Genomic DNA, 13017 nt, shown 5'->3' with positions numbered 1-13017 from the left:
AATAATAAAAAAATTAGAAAATATTGAAAAAGAAATTAAGAAAACAAATGAAGACTTTAATATAAGCAAAGACAAATTTTTAAAAATGACAGAAAATTTAGTAGAAAACGACAACAAAAAAACAAAATTAATTGAAGAATTTGTGAAGGATACGAAAGAAATAAATAAAACACTTCTTGATTTGCTAAAAAAATAAAAAGTAAATGAATGTGTTTTATTTTTGGAATATGGTTACTGCCGCCTTTAATGAGTTCAGCCTGATAAACTATTTTTACTTGCCAAAATTTGTACAAAGTGCTGCCCGTATAGTTTCTCCGTTAGTCTGTAAAAAATTATTAGACCAATGGCGTAAATATATGATTTTATAACTAATATTTACCAATTGCTCCTAAGCATTATGGGAATCCAAGTACCTCGAAACCAGTCACCAATTCTGTAATGCTTTCTCTATTTAGTGGCAGCATTTTGAAGCAGGATGGTTGCTGTAATCTCCAGATTTCGGTGCAAAATTTCGCAAACCGTAGATTTACCTACTCGGAACATATTAGCGATACTCCGATACTCCGCAGATGAGTCTAAAGCAAATATTGCTATAGCCACTCTTTTCTCGAGCGGAATAGCTTTTCTGTAGCTCGTATCAATTTTTTGTAGACGCCGGAGGATTTCGCATAACTTTTAACTGAACTACGGTTCATGCGAAAGTTTTCTTTTAAAAAACGGATCCATTCGTTGGCAATCGTGTTCCCAAAATTTATTTTTGCGTCGCTGGAATTACTGATATTTAATTGAAGTTTTGCTTCAGTAGAAACCTATACAAACCTTTTTCCAACATGATTTAATCGGCATCCCAAAGTCCTTTATTATACATAACAGAATTAAACGTTTTTTGTTCAAGTCTGCAATTTTTTTTTTAAGGCGAATGTGCTGGGTACTAAGAACTTCTATCCATTCTCTTAAAGAATCGTCGTTGCTCAAGAAATTTATTTGGCTCAAAGCCAATAATTTCGTAATTAAAATTTTCTTCTCGGAATTCTATAAAACAAACAATAATAATTGTAAGCAAATATTTAAAATTCTAAAACTTACCATTCTCCAATGCATAAGCCTACAAGTAGCCAAAGAATCAGCTGTTTTCCTATCTGTGTGAAACAGCCGTGATCACCTGATCGAATATGCCTTTTTTTGACACAGAGTTTTAAATAAAAGGTTGTAGTGTAACAATTTGCACTTAAAATGGAAATATCTGGAAAACTATACGTTTCCGGCGCCAATAGTTATATATATTCGTGATCTGGAGAATCTCCTCTATCCAACCATACACCTCTTAACTCTGAAATCGTGGGGTGCTAAACTAAAGTTTTCCCATTGCTATTCCTCACCACCTCTGAGGTTGCAATATAGGCGCGTTACATACCTTTTTTGGGTGTTTCTTTCCCCAGGACTAAACCGGTAAACTAAGAATTTAAATATTCAACAGACAAAGAATTTTTACTCACAAAAACATAAACATGTAAGTTAAAAAAGATAAAATTGGAAACATTTAATAATATTTCAATACAATAAATAATAATTTAAATAATACTATGTAAATTTAATCTTTAGGAATTAAAACAACCGAAAAATATTTGAATATGGAATAAAAACATTCTTAAAGTTATTAATTTTAAAACATAACACGGCAACACACTAGAGCAGATTTCTCTCATTTGACCGTTTTAGTAGCAGAATATTGGTTGGCAACCCGTACAAAGTGTGCTTTTAGTAGCAGAATATTGGTTGGCAACCCGTACCAAGTGTGATTTTAGTAGTAGAATTTTCGAGGCAACCCGTACCAAGTGGGATATTTTTGCGTGTGTATTAGTGAAAATCTTAGGATTGGCTACTTGTAGATTTATATCTCGTTGGCTTAAACCATTGTATTGAAATATTATTAAATGTTTCCAATTTTATCTTTTTTAACTTACATGTTTATGTTTTTGTGAGTAAAAATTCTTTGTCTGTTGAATATTTAAATTCTTAGTTTACCGGTTTAGTCCTGGGGAAAGAAACACCCAAAAAAGGTATGTAACGCGCCTATATTGCAACCTCAGAGGTGGTGAGGAATAGCAATGGGAAAACTTTAGTTTAGCACCCCACGATTTCAGGGTTAAGAGGGGTATGGTTGGATAGAGGAGATTCTCCAGATCACGAATATATATAACTATTGGCGCCGGAAACGTATAGTTTTCCAGATATTTCCATTTTAAGTGGAAATTGTTACACTACAACCTTTTATTTAAAACTCTGTGTCAAAAAAAGGCATATTCGATCAGGTGATCACGGCTGTTTCACACAGATAGGAAAACAGCTGATTCTTTGGCTACTTGTAGGCTTATACATTGGCTTAAACGTACGTAACTAATGTAAGCAACTAAATGTGTGAACAATGAAAACTCATCGAACACACTAAATGTCGGTGCGAACTACTTCGGTTCCACAATCCACAAATTGTGTTTTAAAGAGGTTTTCAATTTGGTGCGAACATAGTATAAAGTAGTAGTATAATGGTATGAAACGATTGAAACGAAAAATCATCACGTAAACACTAATCGTTTCTGGGATATATTCAAAAAGTCGCCGATATCCAGTTGTCTAAAATATCGTTGATTTTAAACTATCGATGTATTATTTACTCACATACAATTGGGTGGAGTTATCAAAACATTGTTCATAGTGTAAGATTTATTTACGGGATTTTGCGAATACTAATATTTTTCGTTTTTTGAATCAAGTGGACAACGTATTTTTAATATTTACTTCAGGGTCGCAGAGTTTTACATGTCATTTGAATATAAGAAAATTACAATTTGTTATTAAGCTTAATATTTTAATTAAGGACGATAATATATGTATTAATGCCGCCTCAAAGGTATACACACGCTATAGTGGCAAGGTAATTAAAACTAAGTATACATATATGCATGCGTAATAAAGTTACTTTAGTACTTTTCATTTAACATTCAGATAAACATACATACTCTCTTCAGTCTATATACATATATGTACCTTATTAGCATATTTTATGGTAAATGTATAGTTTAGTTTTTACAAATACATCAGTGCATCTGGTTCCGTTCCCACGACAGTCGGGTCTACGTAACCGGAATAGACCCTGATTTATTTCGGCCAAGGACTCTCAACTAATGTATGGTTTAGGTCCCTCAAATCAGGAGGCCTCAAAAATTATTATTATTTTTTTTTTAAATCGTCTTATGGGTCGGCTTTAGAATAACGTCCCACGCTTTCGGGGATAAAACGGGTATGGGCGGATAGAGGAGATCCTCCAGATCAAGAATATATATAGATATAGCCGCGGGAAACTTATAGTTTTCGAGATATTTACGTTTAAAGTTGAAAATTTCAACTATTTAAAGTACGTATTTTTGCGAGTTAAAATGAATTATACACTTATATTTTTCACTTTTATATCCACTAACACTTGACTAATTCGTTTTTAGAAATTTTTTTTATATTAGATGCTGCAAAAATAGCTTTATTTCAATATTTAAATCATTCTTTAATTTTATTAATTTTGACAATAACAAAATGGTTGTGAATGTCAAAACATCAGTGTTGCCATACTAATATATTTTGCTAACGAAGAAAAATAAAATTAACAGAGAGATTGTATCCTAGATACAGGAAACAACGCAAAAAGAATTTCTGCGCGTAAAAACTTTGGTACACTCCGATGTTTGAAGCGCGGCCGAAGGCCGCCAACGCAAAAATAAGTTCTGCGCAAAAAAACCTTGATACACCCCGGTGTTGGATCGACCAGGGTTATTTTTTTGAAGCGCGGCCGAAGGCCGCCAACGCAAAAAGGAGTTCTGCGCAAAAAAACCTTGATACACCCCGGTGTTGGACCGACCAGGGTTATTTTTTTGAAGCGCGGCCGAAGGCCGCCAACGCAAAAAGGAGTTCTGCGCAAAAAAACCTTGATACACCCCGGTCTTGGATCGACCAGGGTTATTTTTTTGAAGCGCGGCCGAAGGCCGCCAACGCAAAAAGAAGTTCTGCGCGAAAAATATTTTGATACACCCCGGTGTTGGACCGACCAGGGTTATTTTTTTGAAGCGCGGCCGAAGGCCGCCAACGCAAAAAGGAGTTCTGCGCAAAAAAACCTTGATACACCCCGGTCTTGGATCGACCAGGGTTATTTTTTTGAAGCGCGGCCGAAGGCCGCCAACGCAAAAAGAAGTTCTACAAGAAAAAAGAAATATTGTCATAGAGGGTATAACATAATACTTAACATCAATGCTTTGTAATAGTTTATTTCTCTAGATTTTGGATACCTGTATTTGGGGTATTATCTGTTTTAATTTCTTTCAGTTCAATTACAAAAGATGTCGATAAGGTAACACTGGTTATTTGAAATTTTGCAACCCTTTTGTTATTGTCAGAATTAATAGAATTTAACAATAATTTAATTATTGAATTAAACTATTTTTGCACTATATAATGTAAAATAAATGTGTACAAACGAATTAGTGAAGTGTTAGTGGATATAAAAGTGGAAAATATAAGTGTATAACTCTTTCGAAATGGGAAAAATGCGTACTTTAAATAGTCGAAATTTTGAACTTTAAACCCAAATATCTCGAAAACTATAAGTTTCCCGCGGCTATATCTATATATATTCTTGATCTGGAGGATCTCCTCTATCCGCCCATACCCATTTTATTCCCGAAAGCGTGGGACGTTATACTAAAGTTTTCCCCGTCTTATTTTGACGCGAATATTACAAGTCCGTGAGCGGAAAGTGAATTTTTTCAATAATTTATGTATATATTTACAAATATATTTAACGCACTTTGCACATATAATATATATCAAGCCACTTACTTCGGCCGCGCTTAAAAAAAATAACCCTGGTTGTTCCAATACCGGGGTGTTAATTCAATCGCGTCAAACTCGTTTCTGTACTGGCGGCCTTCGGCCATGCTTCAAATAATTAACCCTGGTCGGTCCAACACCGGGGTGTTCATAATTCAATCACGTCAAACTCCTTTCCGTACTGGCGTTCTGCCGCGAATTAAAATTAATTATGCACCATTTAATATACAATAAATGTGTAGAAACGAATTAGATGAGTGAGTTAAAAATATAAGTGAGTTAAAATTCATTGTAAATCAAAGAAACACGAACACGAATAGTTGAATTTTTGAACTTGAAATGCAAATATCTCAAAAACCATAAGTCGGCTGCAACTAAATGTGTATGTTTTCTTAATCTGGAGAACCTTATCATTCCGTACGTACTTATAGTTTGCGAGATATTTGCGTTTAAAGTCCAAAAATTCACAAATTAAAATTAGTAAGTTTTGGTAAATATTTATATAGTTTAGGTCCCCCAATGAACTTTGAACACATTTTTCAATTTACTTAGTTGTAATTAAAATGTACACATTATATCCATACACGGATTCGTAGTGCGTTTTTTAAGGAAAAAAGTATATTTTCAAAATAATTTCGCACACCCATACTACACTGACAGCCGTTCTTAAAAAAATAACCCTGGTCGATCCAAAATCGGTGTGTCCAAAGGACTTTTGCGTCGAACGCCTTTATCCACTGGAGGCATTCGGCCGCGCTTCAAAAAAAAAAAACCCTGGTCGGTCAAACACCAGGGTGTTTATAATTCATTCGCGTCGAACTCCTACCTGCACTGGCGGTTTTCGGCCGCGCTTCAAATTAATAGTCCTGGTCTGTCCAATATTCTTTAGATTAAGAATGTATACAGTTGTGTTCATAATAATTACAGCACTTCATCAAACTTGAAAATAAAGCGAAAACCTTTGCTTCTGTGTGTTATACAATTATATCTATGCTCTATCTATATATAAAAAGAAAGTGTGTGTGTATGTTCCGAGTAGGTTCCGAAACGGCGGGACCGATTTCAATGAAACTTTCAGGAAATCTTTAGATTGACGAGTAATCCTGTAAAGTTTGGTGACGATCGGAGCATTTTTCACATAAATTTTTTTCGTGGAACCATTATTTCACCCGCTAGCTAGTATGCTTAGAGATATTATCTTGCTGATACACCCATTTAAGCGGTATTTCTCCTCGGCATAAGAAAGCATAGTAAACTTAAGGATTTCCTTATACATAAATTGACCCATGATACCAGAAATTTTGTGTATCGGACCGACACCGTAGTATGAAAAACACGCCCATACCATAATGGAAGCACCATCATGTTTTACGGTCTTCACTTAATTTCCCAGCCGAAGCAGCTGTATCAGCGAAGGAGTGCGACACCTTACGCCATGCCGATCCCTAGGATCCCCGAATAAGGGATCTCAATTTGGAGGTTCGAATAGAGCATCTGAAATCCTGTAACCTCTCCCCCGGTGTGAGTAACCTTTGGACTACTGTCAAGGCCTTGTCTAATCCGAGGAGGTATGACGACCGAGTTGATATTCAATTCGATGGCCATGTCTCCTCGGACCCGATGAATTGCCCGAGCTATTTTAGCCAGCAATTTACACTGCACCCTTCGGCTGACAAGACCAAACGATGTCTTACTCGACGGCTGCGCAAAATGCCAAAAGACCGCTCACCACTTTCACCGATGGGGAGGTTCGGAGTGCCATCAACAAGACCAAACCGTCCAAATCCATTGGCCCTAACGGAATAAGCATGCTGATGCTAAAACACTTAGGCTCGACGGGAGTAAGCTATCTCACCAAGGTCCTCAACTTGTCGATGACCACTCTTCAAATACCCGATGTGTAGAAAGTCGGAAGAGTGGTTTCACTACTGAAACCTGGGAAAGCCGCCAGCAAAGGGGAGTCTTATCGTCGGATAACTCTTCTTCCCCAGTAGTGAAGACACTTAAGGTTCTGCTACTCTCGGCATTCACTCACTACCAGAGTCTAGCAGACCATCAGCATAGCTTCCACAGCACTTAGCGTCATAAACGTCCAGATAGTTCATGGCCTAAACCAGATCTGAACATTTCAGTCGATGGCACAAAAATTCCGACAGTCAATAACCCTAAAATTTTAGGAGTTACATTATACAGTCTGTGCTCCTTCATTCCTCATACGACCGCGATAACTGCCAAAGTACAAAGGCGCAACAAAATCGTCAAATCGCTTGCCGGCAGTTCCTTGGGAAAAGGAAAAGAAACGTTGTTGGCAAAATACAAGGCAATCGGCCGGCCGGTTTTAAACTATGCATCACCAATATGGTCGCCTGGATATAGTGCAACGCAGACGAAGAAGCTTCAGACTTGTCAGAACACTGCACTCCGGACTATCACGGGATGCCTCTTGATGTCCCCAATACAAGTAGAACACCTGCACAGTGAGGTCCTTATGCTTCCGGTTAAGGCGGGGACTAGATAACCGTTACAACAACAACGACCGGTTGCATCATTTATTTATATCATTTCCTCTTTATTCCTATTTAATATTTTACGATCATGTCATGATTTTTATTAAATTTATGTATAGAATAATATTATACATTATTTTGTTCATACGCTTCTAATTTTCAGAGAAAAACCTATTGAAATAAGTATATGGTAAATCTTCGTAGTTCTAGTGTTAATCATGAGCCTCGTTCATAAATACTGCAAACCATTTAACAAAAAAAAAAAACAAATCATAAAAAAGTTTGTTTTAATAACAAAAAACCGCGCTCATGATTTTAAAGATTTTATTGGAGATGTTCAATTCTATTTATTCAGGCCGAAAACCTGAAATTCTTGGTGAATTATCAGTGAATAAATGTCCTGAAGTCAACTGGCCTGAGAAGTCAAATGACGTAATAGAAGATGGCGGAGAAAAATATCCTACTTTTCAGTGCAAACCGGTAGATAACAAATTAAAAATTGATAAGGTTAAGTATTAGTTGAAATTTGTTTATAATATTATCAGTTCCTGGACACTTAGTACACTTTGAAAAGTAGCACAATGATGCGGACTCTTGGCAAACAGAGCTTATAATTAAATCATTTGAGCTTTCTGAAAAAATTTTCCCCTCTTTTTTTAATTCTTTTTTTAATCCACTTAATTAACAATTTAAAATTTTGATGGATTTTACACACACACATTATGAGTTCCACTTTTGTCAGCAGATATACATTCTCAAGGTCGGATTTTTTGAAATTTGGATAGTCCAGCCTTTTTTTCGTCAAAATAAGCTTCAGTAAATTTTTTGTGTATTACGTAAACATTATATCATAATAATCGTTTTTGTTTTTGGATTTTCTTCCCATTTTCAATCACCGAAACATAATCTTTCATACCAACCATTACGCGGCTGACATCATCGTATAGACAGAAAGCTTCAATACAATCAAGGGGTTTCAATGTTTAGAGATTTTCCTCCCTTAATCTTAGGCTGCGATGCGAAATTTCTTGTCGTATTTTTTTTTTTTTTTTTTTGCAGTTGGCACCATTTGTTTGGAAACTTTTAACTTTCTTCTTATCATTTTAATCGACAATCTGAAGGAATCGTAGTCAAAACCTGAGTTTTATCAGCTCTACTATTTTTATCATTGAAAGCAGATTTAAAGTTATTAAGTAAAAGCTCTTTTGGATCAATTTCAGTATTTATTTAGTTGATATTATCCATAAATTTTCTCACAACATTTGTTACAACTTTGTGACATTCTTTATTACTTGAGACTCTGTTGATTTTGATTGGAGGTTCACCAATTTCCGTTAATAACTTATTAACCTTATCAATATTTAATTTGTTATCTACCGGTTTGTTTGAAAAGTAGGATCTTTTTCTTCGTCATCTTTGATCACATCATTTGACTTCTCAGGCTTGTTGACTTCAGGACATTTAGCCACTGATAATTCACCAAGAATTTGAGGTTTTTGTTCTGAATAAATAGTCCGTTCACATGAATTGCACATATAATCTCCCATAAAAACTTTAAAATCATGAGCGCGGTTTTTTGTTATTAAAACTAACAACTAATGATAATTTTTTTTGTTAAATGGATTGCAGCATTTATTAACGAGGCTCATGATTAATTATCAACGAAATTACGAATGGCTCAAGATATTCCTTTGTTATTCACGTATATACGCTCGAAAGCGCGCTATACCGGCAGCTCTGACCGCCTGTCATAAAAATTTTTTTTGCTTAATCTAATCGCGATCAGTCACATTTTTTTTTGCTGATTTCGTTACTTTAATGTTTATTGAAAAATACTGAAAAAAAAGAAATTCAATTTTTTTAGAGAGAAGTCATTAAAATATTCATTTGTAAACTTTAAAGTTAATTACCAATATGAAAAAAAAATTTTTTTAATTCACAAATATTTTCTCAAAGTACAAGTGTTGAACTATAACTCCTGAAAATTTCATTAAAAAATCTCCACTAGTTTTTTAATTATTAATTACTTAACTACTAAAAGTAGTAAAAATTTTCAATTAAAAAAATTATTGTTAAAATTAAAATGAAAAAAAAACTGAGCGGGGACTACTTGTTCGTGGTGACTACTTTATGAAAAAATACTCACATTCGAATTCGATGATCAAGTAGAAAATGGGGGGCCTACTTGACGTGTTTTTACTCATATATAAAATGTGTATTGGATTACCGTATCGATTTACTGGACTTTTCTTTTTACTGGACTTTCTAAGTTTTTGCACTTTTTTTTATTTTCGTATTTTGTATCATTAAGACTTTGATTGATGTCCGTACACTGTTGGAGTGATACAACAAATTTTGTTCTTGTGAGATTGTTTCATTTCAAGAATCCTCACTCACGCAGATTTCAGACTGAATGGATTCATTTTCAATGTCATCATTGAGCTTCCGGCATTCTGGCGAAGACTACATCCGTAAATTTTCAAATGTTAAACGTTTAACGACGAATGTTAGAAAATATTTTTCTCCTCCATACCCGATAGTATGCGGGCTGTTTAAATCAGTGTGTACTAATTCTAAGATTTTTTTTTTTTTTTATCTCTTATTATCGAATTACATATGGCATTTTGCTTTGTATACAGTGTGCACAATTCATTTCGGTGCTTTCAATTTTTTCTGGCAAACCTTCAAGTAATTTTTCATTTTTTAATTTATTCAAATATTTAAAATTTACATCTCCTAATGTCCTATGCCATTTTTTTTTGCAGTTAGTTTTACTACATTTGTGTTACTACTTTTGTTTTACTACTTTGTTCACCTAACGGTTGTTTGTATCACCTAAAACTAATCGAGTTAGATATAGGGTTATATATATATAAATGATCAGGATGAAGAGACGAGTTGAAATCCGGGTGACTGTCTGTCCGTCCGTCTGTCCGTCCGTGCAAGCTCTAACTTGAGTAAAAATTGAGATATCTTTATGAAACTTGGTAGACATGTTTCTTGGTACCGTGAGACGGTTGGTATTGCAGATGGGCGTAATCGGACCACTGCCACGCCCACAAAACGCCATTAATCAAAAACAAATAACTTGCCATAACTAAGCTCCGCAATAAGATACAAGACTGTTACTTGGTACACAGGATCACATTAGGAAGGGGCATCTGCAGTTAAAACTTTTTTTTAAAAAAGTGGGCGTGGTCCCGCCTCTAATAGGTTTAATGTGCATATCTCCTAAACCGCTAATGCTATAATAACAAAATTCACTAAAAGCAAATGTTTTTAGCACTTCTATTGACGGTGTGAAAATAGTTGAAATCGGGTGGCAACTCAGCCCACTCCCCATATAACGGTACTGTTAAAAACTACTAAAAGCGCGATAAATCAAGCACTAAACACGCCAGAGACATTAAATTTTATCTCTGAGATGGTATAAGATGACTTTATAGGAACCGCGTTCAAAATTAGACAGTGGGCGTGGCACAGTCCACTTTTAGGTGAAAACCCATATCTTGAGATCTGCTTAACCGATTTCAAATTCGGTGCATAACGTTCTTGTTCATGTTTCTATGACATAGTGCGAAAATGAGCGAAATCGGACTACAACCACGCTTACTTCCTATGTAACACCATTTTCAATTCCATCTGATTCTTTCACTTTCCACTATGCAAATCAGGTAACAATGATTATATCGGGGTAAAACTTTGCGTGAATAATGCAATTAAAGTATGCCACCTTGCGGCCAAAAATTGTCTTAATCGAACCAAAACTATTCAAACCCCTAAGTACTAAATATGTGGACCCCAGTGCCTATAGTTGACCTTCTACCGAAAATATCAGTCAATCCACAAAGAAATCTCAAACGAGTATACCATTTGACTTTGCGAGAGTATAAAATGTTCGGTTACATCCGAACTTAGCCCTTCCTTACTTGTTTAATTTCTTTTCTTTCTTTTAATTTTTTACCGTCTGGTAATTTAACATCAACAGAATGTTTTAAATTTACATAACTTATAAAATATTTATCGGTTTTAATTATGTGGTTTGTACAGCCACTATCTAAAATCCAATTAATTACATTATCTTTATCGCTTTAGTTTTTGTATTCGTATCTATTTACCTCAGGGTGATGCACTTGAGTTGACCATGCTGCGCTCGATTCGTTTCCTGGAGATTGATTTAAAAAGTTGTTAGTTTGTTGGTAGGGTCTTCTTCCTCTTTCGTAACCTCTCTGTGATCCTCTACTTCTGCCGTAGCCTCTCGATGATCTACTATTGGGGAGACCTCGTTGCCCTCTTCCTTGATTACATTGAGTTCCCCTGCCTTGACCGTCTTGTACTGGTTCTTGGTTGTTTTGATTATGATAGCAGTCCTTTTTTGGTGTCCATATTTACCACACACGAAACACTGTCTTTTCGTTTTTATATTAAAGGTGTTTGCACTCGAGCTCTATGTCTGCTATGGGTGGTGGTTTCACTCCTATTACGCCATTCACTGAGAGAGAGTCTGTGAAGGTGTTGATGGCTCCACTGTGAATGGCGGTCATTGCCTGTCTGAAGTTCGTTGCGTCCGAAGTCCGGTCGGCGTACTGTCTAATGTCGTCGACGTAGTCAAGGAAAGACCTCTCTCCGCTACAGTCAGGCGACTACAGGGGTGGTTTCTACGGAAACACCCCAGTAGAAACTGCTTGGAGAGGAGTTCGTTGTGTTCCTTAACCGGAAGCATACGGGCCTCACTATGTAGGTGTTCGATTGGAGACATCAAGAGGCATCCCGTGATAGTTCGGAGTGCAGTGTTCTGACAGGTCTGTAGCTTCTTCTTCTGCGTGTCACTGCATCCAGGCGACCATATTGGGGCTGCGTAATTTAGGACCGGCCGGCCGATTGCCTTGTATGTTGCTAACAAAGTTTATTTGTCTTTTCCCCAAGAGCTGCCGGCAAGCGACTTGAGGATTTTGTTGCGGCTCTGTACTTTGGCAGTTATCGCGATCGTGTGAGGAGTGAAAGAGCACAGACTGTCCAAAGTAACGCCTAAAATTTTAGGATTATTTACTGTCGGAATTTTTGTGCCATCGACTGAAATATTCAGGTCCAGTCTGTACTCCTTCGTCCAATTTGTGAAGATGGTCGCTGTGGATTTAGTGGGAGAGAGTGTTAGGCTCCTTGCAGAGAAGAAGCGAGAAAGATCGGAGAGGTAGCTGTTTACTTTTGAACACATGCCATCGATTCTATTCGATCGTAGTCATCAGCGTACGAGGTCACTGAAATTCCCGCTGGTGGCTGGGGGAGTTTCGAAATATAAAAATTAAACAGTAGTGGGGAGAGGACACCGCCTTGCGGAACCCCCTGTTTAATTTTCCTGAGTTTGGAGTTTTGACCTCGAAACAGTACGGATGAATGTCGACCGCTCAGGTAGTTCATAGTCCACCGCTTCAGCCCTGGAGGGAGCGTTGATTGTTCTAGGTACTCAAGTAGCGTTGTGTGATTGACTGTGTCAAAAGCTTTTGACAAGTCCAACGCTACGAGGATCGTCCTCTCGCAGGATGGCTTCTGGTTCAGGCCATGAACTATCTCGGCGTTTATGACGCTAAGTGCTGTGGTGGTACCGTGCACTTTACGGAAGCCATGCTGATGATCTGCT

General features: G+C 36.5%; 1 protein-coding gene and 1 long non-coding RNA gene across 4 annotated transcripts in view; one reads left to right on the top strand and one right to left on the bottom strand.

The window, feature by feature from the left end:
- Positions 1-212: 212 nt before the first annotated feature.
- LOC106626484 (uncharacterized) lies at positions 213-1337 on the bottom strand. 2 transcript variants are annotated; one of them, XR_004976405.2, is made up of 4 exons: positions 1087-1337; positions 820-1032; positions 380-774; positions 213-322 (listed from the first exon to the last, which is right to left on the bottom strand). It is a non-coding gene; the product is annotated as an uncharacterized lncRNA (long non-coding RNA). The 2 variants fall into 2 exon arrangements; XR_004976406.2 differs by having other exon boundaries at positions 380-765; positions 1087-1336.
- Positions 1338-2662: 1325 nt separating this feature from the next.
- The window catches only part of LOC106621686 (N(G),N(G)-dimethylarginine dimethylaminohydrolase 1), a 40122-nt gene continuing 29767 nt past the window's right edge, over positions 2663-13017 (top strand). Inside the window, exon 1 of one of the 2 annotated variants that reach the window (XR_011396582.1) lies at positions 2663-2932. Coding sequence is in view for 1 of the 2 variants with exons in the window: in XM_036362239.2 (XP_036218132.1) it covers positions 2895-2932 (38 nt within the window). In the remaining variant the exon portion in view is untranslated. The remainder of the gene's footprint in view (positions 2933-13017) is intronic. The other variant, XM_036362239.2, reaches the window with a different exon arrangement.

Source organism: Bactrocera oleae, chromosome 5 (genome assembly GCF_042242935.1).
Source record: "Bactrocera oleae isolate idBacOlea1 chromosome 5, idBacOlea1, whole genome shotgun sequence".
NCBI lineage: Eukaryota > Metazoa > Arthropoda > Insecta > Diptera > Tephritidae > Bactrocera > Bactrocera oleae.
This window is presented reverse-complemented; position numbering and strand designations above follow the sequence as displayed.